Genomic DNA, 18,751 nt, shown 5'->3' with positions numbered 1-18,751 from the left:
TCAGATGAACCAAATCAGTCTCTTAATGGGGACTGGTTTTACCAGTAGCCACATAATAAAAAAAAATATTTTTCACCTTTGTCTCCAGCTCCCATGGATCCATATAAAGGTTTGGATTGGCACTTGTGAGGGTAGAAATTAGGGTTACCATGTGAGGAGCACAGCTCTGCACGTGGCGTAGTATAAAATGTTGTGTAACTTCCTACTAGTAAGTCACAAGGGCACGAGTCACGACACATGGCAGAAACCAGTCTTTAACCTCAAGGCCTACAGGATGGCAGAATCAGAATAAAACCAACACTCAGGACCTGAAGGAGACGTCCCTTGAGCCAGTCTTAGAGAACTGGGTGAACAGGTTGTGCGCGGGTGAACCACACAGAAGGTAACAGATCATCATTTGCAGTGAAGACAAGCAATAATGTTTGTGGTCATTAAAGCTTAGGGGCATACGGCATATACCAAAGCTACCATACAATGTCACAGGGGCCAAACAAGTATCTTCACTACTAGGAATTCAACAGAAGTCAAGAATTTAAACATGATCCTTTGAATTTAATTATGCTCTCTAACATACCTTAATCCCATATCCAGATACCAAAACTTCAGCATAATCATCTCACTTATCCATTGGCAAGTCAATAAAAGATGTTCTAAACCCACAACAAAAATGAGAAACAAATCAACATAACAGTGCTCTCTAAGCCTTGTCTGCTTTTGCAGCTGTAGCAGCAGCTTGACCTCGGAGACGACCAGTCCTCCTGGCCGCAATAAGACCAACCTTTTGCCCTGGAGGGGCATCACGGCGAACAGTACTGGCATGACCGATATGCTGGTGGTTACCACCACCATGGGGATGCTCCACAGGATTCATGGCAACACCACGTACCTTAGGCCAGCAGTTTCTCTTGACCCTGAACTTGTGATATGCATTTCCTGCCTTCAACATTGGCTTTTCAGTCCTACCTCCACCTGCAACTTGACCAATCATAGCTCGGCACCCACTGGGCACAATCTTCTTGGCTCCAGATGGAAGCTTGATTCTACACAAATACCACGATTTAGAGATTGATTAACAACCACATCAAAAAATAATAATAGTTAGGCCCAGATTATAAGGTTCATGAGGATTGATAACCATGTTAAAAAAAATTAAATATTATTAAAAGGCTGAGCCACACAGTCAGTAAACCTAGAACCATTAACACGGGCTTGCAATGCAGGAAGAAACAGTGTTCTATTATTAAGGCTTACACCTTGAGTAGCCTTGAGGCTATAGACTTAGTACAGGATAATCAAGGCTTAAGCCTTACCTCTTGAGGCTTCTAGTCTTACGATTATAGCCTTAAGGCTACTGAAGCTTAAGCCTCAAACATTCAAAAGGTTTTAATAGATTTAGGGCCTTTATGGGTTTTTGTATACATTTTATAAGAGGTTAGGGCCTTTATGGGCTTTTTGTGTACACTTTATAAGAGGTTTAAGCCTCAATATTCATTAGTTTTAATGACTTGTGTTTTTATTAGTTTCGGTAAAGATTTAGATGTTTTGTCTTGCATCCAAGACTAGGGTTAAAACTTTTAAAAAATAAGGCTTTGGCTACCAATTTACCATTGAAATGGAAAGGATAAGAAGAGATTGAGAAAAATAATAAATGAATCATTGGCCCTTGAGGCCTGGTTCTAGTGGTAAATGGTTGAGAGGGTTTGTGGGAGGTTTCTAGATTTAAGCCCCAATGGGGACAAAAACTTATCTATCCAAAAAATAAAAGAAAAAAATTATTGCTCACTATAATTTTTTTTTTTGATGGGTAAACACAGAAGAGAATGCATTAAACAGAGAAAGGAAGCCCAGAGGGATTGCGCTTGCGCTTATATAATGATTGCGCTTGGCCACCATATTGATTGCGCTTGTATATAATCATTACCATTAATGGATGAAAAAGAAAAGCAGGTTGCCATTAACACTAATGGAGAGGATAATAGAGCAATTGGATACAATTATAATCAATTGGAGGATCTTACCAGCGATAGTGATGGCAATTTTGAAGATTATTTGACAAAGACATGAGAGAGTTGAATTTTAAAAAAGAAAAAAAGGAATTAAATTAGAAACTATTGCAAGTGACATACAATTTATTTGATTATTATGAATTTTATGGTTGTCTAATTATTGAATTTTTATATGATTTTATTAGTACTTTTTAATTTTCTTATTTTTCTTTTTATTATTATTTATATTTATTATTATTATCTTTGTTCAAGTTGATTACCTATCAAAAAAAAATTATCTTTGTTCAAGTTGAGGCTCACATCTTGTTTTGCCCCAAGGATTACGCTTTACCTAATTTGGACAGAACCCGTCAAAACCGTTTTTAGCCTCATAAAACATTGGGAAGAACGTATTAGTGACGTAGCAGAATAGAGCGTGCAATGCAATTTTCGAAAAAATGCATTCTAGACATGAAATCTTGCTATAGAAATCAGTCCATGAGAATATAAACCTTATTTAGGTGCATCATGGTGGAATAAAAGCCTTGGAGGGGTAACAGCATGGTGTTCAATGTAACCATTCAAAGATGCCTACTAGACACTAAACCTTGTGAGAGAATTCAGTCATGAGATCATTAACTTAATATATGAGGCTTAACACCTTGAGATCTGAGACAACCAACTCAAGTTATATCAACACTCAACTGAATCTATATAGCGGTCAGAAGAAGGATAAAACAATGAAATCAAGAATGCCACAAATATAAATCATTGAGATAAATGTTATAATAAGGTGAAGCAAATGTTAGAAAGTGTCTTGTGCCAAAGCCCTGGATTTTTCATTCCTAACAATCCAGGCTACCATTTTTAACCTTCATGTCCCCTCTTTTAACCCAAAGTCATGGCCAAATCAAAACCACAAAAAAGGGACACCTAAGATCATGATCGCTAAAGCCTCGTTGCATTCATTCTTGTTAGTTTTCTTATATATCTCGAAAGGCAATTCCTTATATTTTTTTTCACCTCATGGCATTCCTCAAGGTTTGTTGAATGTTGCATATTTCTAATTTGGATTTCCTTGTGGCTAAATATAGGGCCAAACTCATGCAGGTTGCTTGTGCAAAGGAGGGATCAAAGCTGCCCTAAATAACAAAACAGTTTTCCAATGACCAGGGTAAACCCATCTCTAAAGCAAATGAGCTCAAATGATGCTTTTATATCTCTCACTTTAGGGAGAACATAGTAAGAATAGGTGGTATTGATTACTATTTTAGAAATTTGGCAATTGGAATAGAGTTAGAAAATGATTGGTGAAAAGCACGATTAAAAAGCCACAAAATTTGGAGGGAGGCAGGTCTACATTGAGTGCAGAACCTTTCATCATGAAGAGAATGAAGTTTTAGGATTTGGTTAACCATAGGCTTATAGAAATGAAAAGGGCATATTAGGGGATAAACCAAATATTTTCTTACTTCCAGGCATTTGGGGAGATATTCAGACTCATTGCCCTGTTCATCACATGATTTCATTTGAAAAATAAAATAAAATAAAAATAAAAAACTCTCAATCAACACCAAGAATGTAGAAAGAGAATAGAAAGACTAATGTCGATGCCAACACAAAGCCAGATGGAACCTAAAAACTACCACTCATTTTCTCAGTTAATCCTGACAGGGTATGGAATCTCCAAGCCATAAACAAAGTTTTCAATTTTCCAAATCCTAAATATAATCCCGGCCAATAGAATCCACATTATATTCCATGCTTCAACATAAGCAATACAGCCATAGGGTCCCAGGGCACCAAATTTTTGCAGTGCACACATACAAAAACCACTTTATCCAAATATAGCACAATCATCAAAGCCCCATGGAACTGGGTTCAATTAATACAATCACAAATTGTAGAACATTAATCACAAATTGTAGAACACTTCCTAATCTTTCCCACAAATCACCCGGTTTGATCAATACAATTATAAATTGTGGAACACTTCCTAATCCTTCCCACAAATCGCCCTTATCAAAAAGCCCAAGTTCAATCATGATTCATGATTACCACCTACCATTTCTATTGCTAATTTCAATCATGCAACGCAGAAATTTAATCGAATTGCACCCCAAAAGACACCATCTTTTGGATAATATAAACATCTATGCACTCCAAATTGCCAATTCAATAGGACCCTGATAAGCTAGAAAACAGTCTTACGAACACATTGACTCTAAATTCACCATTTACACATCTACAAACAGAGTTATAGGAAATGGTATGGATCCAAAATCATAGAATTCATACTAAAATACAATTATTCGGCGATTTTGAACTGTTAAATTCACAAATGAAAAATCAATTTTCTTCCATACCTGGAGGTTCCATTATCAGGGTTGTGACTGACAACGATCGAATAATCCCCAGAAGCCCTAGCGAAGACCCCGCGGTCACCCACATGGTGCTCAACGTTGCACACAACGGCACCCTCGGGGATGGATCTAAGCGGCAGAACATTGCCAACAACGAGATTGGCCTTCTTGCCACAGTAGACGAATTGGCCGGTGTACATGCCCTCGGCGGCGACGAACAGCTCTTTCTGATGCTTGTACCGGAAAGGGTGGCGGAAGGTAACTCGAGCGAGTGGGGCGCCGCGACCGGGATCGTGGATGATCTCGGTGACCACACCCTTGAGGTAGCCGTTCCGCTCGCCGAAGTCCAGGCTCCGGAACCTCGCCGGACCCTTGCGGTGGTGGGTGTGGGACTTGAATACGGATCCGGCACCTTTACGCTGGGCGCGGATGACCCGACCCATCTTGGTGAAGGTTTCTGGTTCTGGTTTAGCGCTAGGGTTAGGGTTTTGGAAACGGCGGAAGTCAGTGAGGGAGATGAGAGGTTTATATGGTGTGGAGCTTGTTACATAAATGGATATACATTTGAACTTTATTACAAAATTGACCTCGTTTTCATTTTTAGGGTTTGAAATTGGATTCTACGATTTTACCATGTCCTTTCGAAAAAAACTTGTGCTCTTTGAGGCGGGCTGGGCCTGACCCTTGAGCCCCTTAGATAGTGATGGGGCCTGGGCCGGGCCATGGCTGCAAATTTGGGCTGCCTTTTTAGCGGTGATACACTTAAGCTTCAACATCAACTGCAGAGCGTACAAATTTTATTTAACCTCCGCAAAGAGAAGGGAGAATATGCCATGGAATTTAGATGGTCAATTATATAAAAATTAATTAGGTCTTAAATCAAATTTGAAGTTCAAAATACATTAAAAAAAATTAATTTGAAATATAATGAATGTATTTAAAAATTTATTTCACCTAACCTTAATAACATTGAATTACTTGAAAACTCAAATTTAGAAATTTAGGATTTATTAGGAAATTGTTTTTAGGAACAGTTTTTTTATTTTTTAAAATAAAAAATATTGAAAATATATTTAATAATCAAGAATTATTTTTTATTTAAGAATAAAAGATATAATGTTTTTAAATAATATTTTTTTTATATTATTTTTAGATTATTTTAAAAAATAATTATATAAACACGTAAAATAATTAAAAATAAAACATTATATATAAAAACTATTTCTCAAAGTTACCAAACATGAGCTAGCACTAGCATTCAGGCTAGGCTGAGCCATTGTTCACTGTTAGAATCACAAAGCCTGAAATTCTGGAGGTTGTGGTTGCACAGTTTAACCCAGAGAGAGATTGCTAGTAGGGAAATACGTAATATGTTGACGGAAAGGGCAGCCAATTTCAACATTGCTCTGGATGATGCGTCCTTGACGAGCCTTACTTTTGGGAAGGAGCTCACTGTTGCTAGCGAAGCTGAATAGTGGCAGCATTGGGGCCCACTTTTTAGCTCCTGCTCAATCCTACCTAAGGGTCTCCAAAAAGCCCGCGGCCCACGGCCCGTTTTAGGCCCGGCCCGACCCGGGTGGGCCCAAGCCCGTTTTTGGGCGGGGCGGGCCACGGGCCTAATTTTAGGCCCGGCCCGGCCCGTAGGCCCGCCCCTTAAAAAAAAACTACAAAAATAAAAATTATTAAAAAAATATTCATTTCAAAATTTTATTCATTGAATGTATAATTACATTTGAAAATGTGGGAAAAGTTTACATCACTACAAAATAAATACATCTCAACTAGGTTGACACTTATTTATTTGTCAATCATTTGTATTTTTCAACCACAAAAAATAAAAATAAAAATATAATATACATTTAGTCATTATTTTCTGGCGGTGATGGCGAACTATCATGCATCCATGAAGATCTTGATAATTTTAAAGATTCCATATCAGCAAGCATCTCTGTTTCTCAAATGGAATCGTACATCCTTTTATCTGTTATTTCCCAATCTTTCACACATATCCCTGCTTCAATAACATCTGGCGTTAAGTTGCATCGTTTTTTACTAACTACTCCTCCACCTGCACTAAAAGCAGCTTCTGATACAACTGTACTCACAGGAACTGTTAGTACATCACAAGCAATTATAGAAAGCACAGGATATTTGTGTTGATGTGATTTCCACCATATTAAAATATCAAAATCTTCTTGATCTTCAAATGAAATTGTATCAGTATTAAAATATTTATCTAAATCAGATGTATTATTTGGAGAACTATTTGTTGTCTTTTTTTTATTTTTCAACATTTCTAGAGCTCCTTTATAAAAAGATGAGGAGTCTGTAGATGTAGGTGGTAATTTAATAGTATTAATATCATTACCATATTTTTCTTTATAATAGTTATATAAATTATATAATAATGAATTTATTTCATTTTTAATTTCTTCAATTTTATTTGGTCATTAAAATAAATAATTGTTAACCATTCATCCAAAGCTTCAAATTTCAATCTAGGGTCCACAATTAAAGCAATATAAAAAATTAAAGGTATTTCTCCCCAATATTTTCTAAATTTTTCTATCATTGCAAATATTATATCATTAAATATTTCAAAACTTAAATATTTTTGAAGTACAAGAAAAATATTAGTTATTTGCATAATAACTCGATTTGAAGTTGGATAATATACACCACAAAAAATGTTTGTTGAAGTATCAAAAATTTCAAAAAGATCTCTTAAAAGATCCGCAATATGCCAATCATAATCATTTAATGCATAAATATCTGCTTCACAATCATTGTTAATTAATTGTATTTCATATAATTCGACTACTTTTCTATATTTTGTAATATTTTGTAAAAGTTTATATGTGGAATTCCATCTAATGGCCATATCCAAATTTATATTTTTTCTTTTCATATTTAACATTTTGCAACAATGAAAAAAATAATTCATGTTTTGCTTGAGAACTATTAATACTATATGTAATGCCTCTAATTTTTTCCAATGTACTATCAACATTTTTTAATCCATCCTTTACAATTAAATTTAAAATATGTGCACAACAACGCACATGAAATATTTTAGCATGATCTTCTTTTACTTGCCAATATAGTTTTAGTCTATGTATTGCTGCATTATTATTAGCAGCATTATCTAATGTTATTGTCAATATTTTATCACGAATGCCTAAATCTATAATTTCATCATTTATTAAAGATGCTATATTTTTACCACTATGTGGAGCATTTATTAATTTAAATGAAATTATTCTTTTATTTAATTTTCATTCATTATCAATGTAGTGAGCAGTTATACATAAAAAACCAGTGTGAGTTAAAGATGTCCAAATATCAGATGTTAAACAAATATTTCCTTCAAAATTTGCAAAAAAAAAAAAAAATTAATTTCTTTTTGTGTATAAATTTTTTTCATAATATCTCTTTTAACTGTATTTCCAGACCAACCTTTAAATTGAGGATTAATACCACGTTGAATTGTTCCTACAAAATCATGAGTTTCCATCATGTTGAAAGATTGTTCTACTCTTATTATATAATCAATCATTTCTTCACGACAGTTAGATTCATCATAATAAAATGTTTTTAAATTTCCACTTTCATTTTTACCTAATTGCATATAATTTCTAATATCTACATTATTTTTAGTTTTACAATTTTCATGATGTCTTTTTAAATGACTTGTGCCTGCATTTGAGCCACCAGTAAGAAATTTATTACAAATTTTACATTTTGCTTTTATTTCTTTTTTATTATTTTCTAAAATTATTTCTATTCTATCAAAAAAATTCCATATATTTGAAGTAAATTTTTTTGTTTGATGATATTTCATCACATGGACTAGATGAAGAAGCACTTGTCATATTATAATTATTGATAAAATATTATGCCAAAAATAATAAAGTAATAAATATAAAAAAAATGTAACAAAAAAATAAAGTAGTTGGGGTGAAGTATGTTACTCAATTAGAGAACCGATGCAGAAATTCCTAGCAAATTTGAACTCTTAGAGCCACCAATGCTTGTTTTGCACCACCAACAATATTGTATAATTTGATGGAAAAATAAAAGAATTTGAAATATTCTAGAATGTGAGAGAAATAGAGAGAGAAATAGAGAGAATTTGATGAAAAAATGAAAAGGAAGAAGATGTATTTATAGGAAGGTTAAAAAAAAAAAATCAAAATAATTAGCCATGTGACCGTTGGAGGCTTAGCTCCAACGGTCACATGGGTTGGAGCTAGTGACCGTTGGAGCCTTTAATTTTTTTTTAAAAAATAATATACTTTATTTTTATATACATATAACTAACTCAATTAATAAACATAAAAAGAATGTAGCTTAGTTGGTTAGAGCCTTAAGCTTTAAGCATGAGGGGAGGGGTTCGAATCCCCCTGAGTCCTTCCCTTGGTTTCATTTTGGCTTAAATAAAAAAACCCGCCGGCCAGGCCCGGCCAGGCCCGGCCCGGCCCGTCCACCCGTGGGCTCATAGGCTGGGCCGCGGGCCTACCATTTTAGCATGGCTTGGCCCGGCCCGAGCTGGGCCGCGGGCCTCTTATTTACGGCCCAGCCTGACCCGCTTGTTGGAGACCCTTAATCCTACCATCACCTCTCTATCCCTAGGCCCCACTCCATCGTTGCCACCTTTGGTGCACCATTCTTATGTTTGCGTGATCCTTCCTTTCCTTCCTCTTTGTGTAATTTTTCTCATGGAAGAAAATGTAAAATTGTAAAATTTCGACAAAATATCACCCGATAAATCGCAAAAGGTGATAAATCATATATAAATTCAAAAAAATAACTTGGAACGAAGGAATATCCTTTATTTTTTGGCAATAAATCACCAATTTTTTTGCCATTTTTCACCTCTCCCTTTAGTAATCTAACGACCCAGATCACACCCGCCTCCAACGGTCATCCATCCAACGCCTCAAATTGAATTTGAGTTTGATCCAATGGTTGAATTACTTTTCTAACGTTAAAATCATAATCCACGATCAAATTTCACCCAAATTTTGTTCAAACGGCCAAAATTATTTTTCAACAGTAAAATTATCTTTCAACAACTATTTTGGTTCAAAATTTTCCTATAAATAACTCATTTTGCATTTGTTTCATTCTTCATTACTCCAAATTTTTATAAGGTTGCTCAATTATTCAATTATTTTAAGATATGTTTTTTTTTAATTGTAATTAATTTTGTTTTTAATTGTATTTAATTCATATATTTCCAATTAATTAGTATATTTGCAATATGGATTATTTAATATTATTTTTACATTCAATTGTAATTAATTTGTGTATTTTTATTGAATTAACTTAGGCTAATTTGATTATTTAATTATAGATGGATATATTTATTTTAGATGATTATTTAATTTTATTTTCACATTCAATCTAGTTAGAATTAGATTGAACTAATTTATTTAGCTAAATTATTTAATTAATTTAATTAACATGGACTAGTATATTTGGAATATCAAATATGTTCATTTTTTATAATTATTGTGATTTATTTTCACATTCAATTATAGTTAATTTTTATATTTAGTAAATATTTCATAGGATTATATTTAAATTCAAAAAATTAACCTAGCTAAATTATGTAATTAATTTAATTAACATAAACTAGTATATTTGGAATATCAAATATGTTCATTTTTTTATGATTATTGTGATTTATTTTCACATTCAATTATAGTTAATTTTTATATTTAGTAAACTTTTAATAGAATTAGAATTAGATTCAAAAAAGTAACTTAGCTAAATTATTTAATAAATTTAATTAATATGAACTAGTATATTTGGAATATCATATATGTTATTTTTTTTTTTATGATTATTGTGATTTATTTTCACATTCAATTATAGTTAATTTTTATATTTAGTAAATTTTTCATAGATTTAGATTTAGATTTAGATTAAAAAAAAATTCATATTAAATGATTATTTAATTTTATTTTTACATTCAATTATAATTAATTAGTATATTTTGTAGATTTCTCATAGATTTAGATTTAGTAAACTAACTTAGCTAAATTATTTAATTAATTTAGCTATTAGCATAAATCAGTATATTTGGAATATGCTCATTTTACATGATTATTTAATTTTCTTTTCACATTCCATTGCAACATGTTAAATTTAAATGTTTACTTAATTTTTGTTTACATTGAAATCTCATTCAAGAGATATATGCATGACATGTTAAAATTTTTAATCAATATTATCGAAGCTCATTAAGTTGGTATCAATATTGTTTCCAACAGCAAAACGAGGTTGAACCACATCGATCCTCATTTTGGCACTAAAGGGACATTGTAATGTAATGTGCACAAGTTATTGATATTTAATGAAATGAAGTATTTTATGTAACTTCATAATGAGTGTACAATTACAAAATTAACATTTCTTATAGATCTATATGATATAATTACATCTAATATCACAAATTATATCATACATGTGGGAATCTTCCACATGTCATTCCACATGTCACTTCCAACCAACCACTTTTGGGATAAGGGGGAAGCAATGTTTGGATTCTTCCATCCAGACCACAACCAATTCATTTGGTCACAAATAGGAGGGGTCTTTTCCCTACGTAGACAAATAGCAAGCAAGATCGAACTCCCTGAAGGGACGGAACCACCTAGTCAGCCTTCAAGGCCCACTGCTTTATGTAATCATTCACATCTAGCATGAGAATGACTTATGGGACCTCCCCCAACCCTCAAGTCCATGTCAATTAATTACCGCACACAACTCCACACCTCTAACAGGTTGAAAGGACGGGCAACTGCACAGTTAAGCATCATGACATATCTTCTAATGGCACCTGCCAGCCACCTACAATTGTAATGATTGCCTTGTCACCTACAAGACAATCATTATTATAGAAAATGTCAAAGTGCTTAGTTAGCACTACAATGGCTTTCTCCCGAACATTATAAAAACCCTCCTAAAGCAAAAACAAGGTACGCACGCATAAGTTGATCCATTCATTCTCTTCTTGGGGGATCCTAAACTATATTTACCTAACTTAAGCTTCGGAGGGGCGTGCCTAGACCACCTGTCCGGACATTCTTTGTGTAGAGAAGAAACTCACCTAGTCTCCCCATTGTTAGGCTGGAGTTCTGAGAGGCATAATGTAGGGACGAAGGCTGTCTAAACCCTGTTAACTTAGACGGATCTAACTCCAGTTGGCACTACATCAATATTAGCGCCGTCTGTGGGAATGTTTAAGGATGTCAACGCCCTTTAGGAGCCGATCATTGACTATGGGTAGCAAAGGATACTTCGATTAGCGTGAAAGTATGGAAAGACGTCAACAAGAGAGTGAGTGACAGGTACAGTCCCTACTCCGTGAGACGATAAGACTTAAAGAAGAAAATGATGTGTTAAGTGCCCAAGTATTGTCATCGGGCCCCTCTCACAGCCGACAACCCAAAAACCAACGAATAACCTCTAGACAAAATGATGAGGTGTTATTTCCTAGGAACGCAAAGTTCCCCTCTAGTAGTTAGAAGATACAGCCAGATGAGAAGTTTTCAGTAGCTCACCAAGTACTGCTAAACAAAAGCTCTAACTTTACCCGTGTGTCAACAAAAAGGAGGCGTAACAGGAGGTTGCAACTATCTGACGCAATGCAGGCCCAGTTGGGACCTCAGACACCTGGCGTGGAGAGAAGATCATGTGTAGCAGCAACCCAGGAGGTCCGACTTAGTCCATCGGCTGCAGCGATTATGTCGGAGTAGCCTTCCCACCCTCCAGCACAGTAACAAGTGAGGGTTCTAGTAGATCGAGGTCCACTCAGCTCTGTCAACCGACGATTAGATGACATGCTCTCCACGCCTTTTAGCCCTCACATCATCAACTATGACCCCTTAAGAGGGTTTATGGTGTCAAAATTCACCACATACGACGGAACGAGCAATTCGATCGACCATATCATGCACTACAGGCAGCTCATGACCCTAGACATAAGGAACGATGCACTATTATGCTAAGTCTTTCCAGCCAGCTTACACGCCCAAGGTCTCTTGTGGTTCCACTACCTCCCAAAGAACTCTGTGAACAATTTTCGGGATCTATTAGAAACTTTTTTGGGACACTACCTATGTTCAACTCACCATAAGCAAAACAAAAGCACCCTTCAAAATATCAAGATGCAAGAAAATGAATCCTTAAGAGAGTTCGTGAAACGGTTCGGATAGGTTGTGCTCTAAGTAGAGTCCTATAGCATGGATGTCATCCTACAAATCTTCAAGAGAAACATCTGTCTAGGTGCGCCATTCTTCGAATCTCTAGCCAAGAAGCCGCTAGCAACAATGGACATCTTGTTCAGATGAGTAAACAAGTACTCCATGCTCGAGGACAACGTCTGCGCGACTACCCAGTAGGTCCTAGTCACTAGCCGACTAACTAAAAACGACTATACCGAAAGTTCTAAGCCCTCAAACCAACTGAGGCAAGCTAGTAAGGGGCGGGACAACCAGCAACAGTCGAGCCAAGCTAACCTAACCCCCCTCAACATTTCATATGACAAACTCTTCACCATGATCCATGACCTGTCCAATTTCAGATGGCCAAAACCAATTAAGACAGATTCGGCAAAATGAGATTGGAAGTGGAAGTGTGCCTACCACAAAGATCATGACCATACCATGAATTAGTGCAGAAGTCTCCACTACTTAGTGGAAAGACTAATCAGAGCTGGGCACTTGAGACAATATGTCTGCATAGCCACAGGACAAAGAGAAATGGCTCGGGGTTTGGCCGTCCAGGCCCTCGCAACTTCGACAGCTCCCAAAGTTGTCATCAACTACATTCACGGAGGTCCCGCTGATAAAAAATATAATTCCAAGTGGAAAAAGCAAAGGTTGCTTCACGCGGCCTCTGTAAGGGAACATATCAGCTCTATTCAACATAAGTTGTCTGACAAGAGTGTGTGCCTTGTAGACGACACGATTACCTTCCCTCGTTAACAAATTTTTTTCTAAACTTGACGTACATAAATCTTCAAATAATGAGCATGTTTTTCTCTTATCTCATTTTCTAATTCCTAAGTGACCTCTTGAATATTAAGATTGCATCACTAAACCTTTATCAACTTGGCAATAATAGATTGCAATTTTTTTGTTTTTGTTTTTATTTTATTTTATTTTTTTTTATCACGCACCACATAACCATAAAACCCTTAACAATTCTTTCTATGCAGGGAACTAGCCCAAAAAGCTAAGATCATACACAATGGTCTAGTCACATGCTTTCCTCAAAACTAAAGTCAAACTTACTAGAAATGTGGAAAGTTACACTTTTCCTAAAACAATTAACATAGACATAGCAGGAAGCTAACAAATCTATCACCAAAATCTTGAAGGTTAGGGAATACTAAGTCAATTGACATCTTTCTATAACCAATCATCACAAGACAACCTCCAAACATTATAACTTATATTAAATGAAACCAAAATTTAAACTAATGTGTCACTCATCTATCCTCAATCTAAACCAATTCAAGTTCCCAACAAGATCATAACCTAGTGCTCTGATACCACTTTATCACACCTTAAAACCCACTCCAAGGGCATGACGATCATTTCACACCTTAAGCCCAAAGGCTCAAAGTGGAAACGATACAAATATTCGTATTGTAATTAGAAATTTACCAATTACCAAATTTATGTTCACAGTAATATGACAAAATTCTAAAATCTCCAATTATCAACTTAAAAAAAAAAAAAAAAAAAACTAATACATCAACCAAAGTGTTATTGTCCAAATAACTCCAAACTCAAAATAATTCAAACGAGAATTAAGTTTTAACATCTAAACAATGTCCAAAATAAAGAGAATTTAAACAAATGTCCTAATAAAGCCAAATTTCCCTCCTAACGGACACTCCTCGCCCCAACTTAGGTTACCTGAAAGATTATCAACAAAGGGGGATGAGCTCAAAGCCCAATAAGGAACATTAATACAGTTTCATGGATCAAACATTTTCAATCATGCTTACAAATAGGAGATATAACATATACCTATTTTCATAAAAACTTTTGAGTTCAAAATACTAACACATTCAAACTTTTCAACAAAACTTTCTCATATCAATTTCAAAACAATTTTTCATCAAAACCAAATCGAATACATTCAAAATATTTTTGCCGTGGTTATCGTATGACCAAGGATGAAAATATCGGTAATCACGGATATATCGGTACTTCGATTTTATAGATATATCGGATATATCGGATATATATCGGCGGATATTCTGGAAAAAAATATCGATAGGCTTAAAATTGTTAAGAACTCATGGAAATGCAAGGAAAACCTCATAATAATATAAGTAGAAGTACATTAGACATTTTAAAGTTGTTTTATTGAAAAATTTGATATACATGTGATATAATATGCGATATTAGATGTAATTATATCATGTCGATCTATAAGAAATGTTAATTTCGTAATTGTTTTCATTATAAAGTCACATAAAATACTTCATTTAATTAAATATCAATAATTTGTACACGTTACATTGCAATGTCCCTTTAGTACCAAAATGAGGATCGATGTGGTTCAATGAGATTGATAGATGAAGGAACCCCGACTTGCTGTTGGAGACAATATTGGTACCAACTCAATGAGCCTCGATAATATTGGTTAAAAATTCTAACATGCCATGCATATATCTCTTGAGTTCTGCCCACTGCCTCTACATGGATAGGATACTCAAAGTTCACCCATATGTTAATGCCAAATCCTCCTTCCATCTGATATGGAACTTGGTATGACATTTTTATGGAAGGGGAATAACGCGACATATCATATTCTTCATCTGTTGAACTTGAAGGTTGACCATAACTCATTACATGAGGAGGGTAGACATTAGCCTCATTCGAGGAGTTACTAAATTGAGTCCTTATACTAATAGATTCAAAACTCCCTGAAAGTAACTCCTCGTTATATGGTTCCATCATTTGTTCTCTTCCTCTATAAGGCTTCCCAATAGCTCCTATGCCTAGACCAGCTCTTCTAGAGCCATGGTCTTCATCCTGTGTGCAATGTGTGAAATCATTTTCACAACTCAATCATTTTCTCCTTCCATACAGCGTAACTTTAGCCTCATATTATAGTAACAAAAAAATAATTGCTCCAATCGAGGGTAAGTCAAACGATTTCGTTGCTTTGTGTAGATGAGAGTAAACGTGCTCCAATTTCTCTCACATGCAGAAGATGACGCAAACTTTGAGAGAACTTTGATGGCTAACTTTCTCAATGTAGGTGTTTGATTCCCATACATAAACCACCATTCAGTTGCAACCAATTTGATAATCATATAAATACTTATGTGGTGAATTTACAATAATGATAATCAATTTTTTCCTTTAAAGACTCACCTGGCACCATGGTTGACCTTGCTGCAATTTCCGTTCGATCACCGAATCCTCTTTTTGCATCTCGAAAAAGTACAAGCTATGTATTCAACATTTAATTTGTTAATATCATATTTGTTAGTAAATGTTCAAATAAATTAATGAATGAAATTATTGTTTTATTGACAAAAATAACAGTTTTTTATTCACTTCATTTCCAAATTGACCAAGCGATTCAGTAGTTAGATCTAATTTTGTAAAAACATCATGGACAACTTGAAGTAGTTCCGGATCACTACCAACTCCACGCCTATATTGAAATCTTGGATTCAAGAAGTACGCTACAATAAAATTAAGTAGAGTTAGTATTTTTTTAAAGAAACTTAAATACAAAGTAAAAACTTATAAAGATATATAGTACTTAAGTACCTGCTGCATGAAGTGGATGTTTTAGTGTTTTCTCCCAACGATCTTGTATTATTTTGAAGATCCAATCTCCAGCTCCTTGACGAATAAGGTTCTCTTTCATCACGTGCATAAGCTCGTACACAAATGGCATTGTGGGAACAACTTCAGAATCCACAAGTCGAAGCACCACGTATAATGGCTTATATAATGAAACTATATTTGTCAATCTGTCCCAATACGTATGGTCAAACAATAATTACTCCAATTCTCGTCCAAGTTTTGTTCGACTGAGTTTGTGTTGCGCCCATTCATCACTCATAAACAATTTTTTTTTCAAATCAGCCATTTTTTTATAAGACTGTCAAGAACAATATAATTGGTAGCAAACCTTGTAGCTTTTGGTCGAACAATGTCTCCACCACAATACTTTCTCATTTGTGCTAGTAACCAACCATGATTGTAAATGAAGTTAGTTATCTTGCGAGCATTGTTTATCAACTCGATAACACTGAGTCTTTTACCGATGTCTTCAAAGATTAAGTCGATGCAGTGCGCCACACACAAAGTCCAATATAAGTTATACTTCTTCATCAATTGTTTCCCTGTTTTCATGAACACCGACCCATTATCTGTGACAATTTGGATCACATTTTCCTTACCAACTGCTTTGGTAATAGTCTTCAAAAGCTCGTTTATATACTTGTGGTATTTGATATAGTTCGATGTATCGACTAACTTAAGGAACACTGTGGTCCCTTTAGAATAAACCATGACATTAATAATACTTAATTTCGTGGGCCCTGTCCATCCATCTGACATTATTGTGCACCCATATGTCTTCCATTTTTCTCTTTGTTGGTTCACATAAGCTTCCATTTCTTTGTACTCCATTTCCAAGTATTTGTTCTTTATTTCATATGGAGATGGAGGTTTGATTCCCATTCCTGCACTTCATATGTAAAACATGTTACAAAAGGCTATACTTACTAAAAGTGTAACACAATATAATATTTGAAAAATTAGTAATTACTAGCTTGTTGTGCACCAATAATCATATTCTTGAAGTGATGAGACTTTGCTTTTGCGGGTGTGACACTCTCATAAATGAAGAATTTGCTGATTAAGCGTCCCATCGTTTCTTTAATTGCACCACCCTTGAATATATCTTTGATATTTTTTTGTCTTGATGCAGAAGACTTGTAAAGTGAAGGGGAAATAGGGGGTGATTGATGCAAATGTCGCATACTCTGTGATTTTCGCATCGTCGGTGGTATACCAGTAGAAGACTTTCCTGTTTTGCGTTTGCTTCCTACAATATTCTCATGTTGTTCACATTCCCAATCAGATGCTTTCGAGGCACGAACTGCAGATCGATATGCATTCCGCTCATTTGGGTGCATATCTGTCAGATACATATATACATCTTCATCCTCAGCATCTTCATCATCATCATCTTCATTTACCAAATGTGTATGATGAGTCCCCATTGTGCCACATAATTGAGTATGAATGTCTTCAATATCAACATTTTTCTTTGCTTTTGTTTTGTTTTGTTTTTGTTTTTTTTTTTGTCATGCACCAGCAATTGTATCTCTTCTTTTACTTTGGACGGCACTCTTGACACTTTTTGGTGTTGTTATGCGGCTCCTTATGCGTTAAATGGGACTTGAATCGCGTGATGCCTCCACTTTTCATTACCAACCCACAAATATTACAAATTGTTTCATTTTGGTTACCTTCAATTGGTGAACAATACTTTCAAGTCGGATCTCACGCTGGCATGGCAAAACCACCTTCACTAGCCATGCTAAATCTATTGCAAGAAAAATACACTTGAATGTGATTTCAATGTAAACAAAAATAAAGTCAACATTTAAATTTAAATCTATGTTAATTAAACTAATTAAATAATTTAGCTTAGTTAATTTTTTGATTCTAAATGTAATTCTATGATAAATTTACTAAATATAGAAATTAATCATAATTGAATATGAAAATAAATCGCGATAATAAAAAAAATTGAACATATTTAATATTTCATATATAGTAGTTCATGTTAATTAAACTAATTAAATAATTTAGCTAAATTAATGTTTTAAATGTAAATGTAATTCTATTCTATGATAAATTTACTAAATATAAAAATTAATCATAATTGAATATCAAAATAAATCGCAGTAATAAAAAAAATTGAGCATATTTAATATTTCATATATTGTAGTTCATGTTAATTAAACTAATTAAATAATTTAGCTAAGTTAATGTTTTAAATGTCAATGTAATTCTATTCTATGATAAATTTACTAAATATAGAAATTAATCATAATTGAATATGAAAATAAATCACAATAACAAAAAAAATTGAGCATATTTAATATTCCATATATAGTAGTTCATGTTAATTAAACTAATTAAATAATTTAGTTAAGTTAATTTTTTGAAAATAAATCCCAATAATCATAAAAATGAACATATTTCATATTCAAAATATACTAGTTCATGTTAATTAAATTAATTAAATAATTTAGCTAAGTTAACTAGTTTAATGTAATTCTAAATGTGAATCTAAATCACAAATAATCATCTAAAATAAATATATCAATTTATAATT

At 34.1% G+C, this 18,751-nt stretch overlaps 1 protein-coding gene across 1 annotated transcript; it reads right to left on the bottom strand.

Annotated features, from left to right (window-relative positions):
• Window positions 1-482: 482 nt before the first annotated feature.
• On the bottom strand, window positions 483-4,856 carry LOC117927018 (60S ribosomal protein L8-like). Its single transcript, XM_034846381.1, has 2 exons — window positions 4,352-4,856; window positions 483-1,040 (listed from the first exon to the last, which is right to left on the bottom strand). The coding sequence occupies exons 1-2, from the start codon at window positions 4,789-4,791 to the stop codon at window positions 698-700; spliced, it is 783 nt and encodes a 260-aa protein (XP_034702272.1). The 5' UTR covers window positions 4,792-4,856; the 3' UTR covers window positions 483-697.
• Between the last annotated feature and the right edge of the window lie 13,895 nt (window positions 4,857-18,751).

The sequence above is a fragment of the Vitis riparia genome, chromosome 12 (genome assembly GCF_004353265.1).
Source record: "Vitis riparia cultivar Riparia Gloire de Montpellier isolate 1030 chromosome 12, EGFV_Vit.rip_1.0, whole genome shotgun sequence".
NCBI classification, from domain to species: domain Eukaryota; kingdom Viridiplantae; phylum Streptophyta; class Magnoliopsida; order Vitales; family Vitaceae; genus Vitis; species Vitis riparia.
This window is presented reverse-complemented; position numbering and strand designations above follow the sequence as displayed.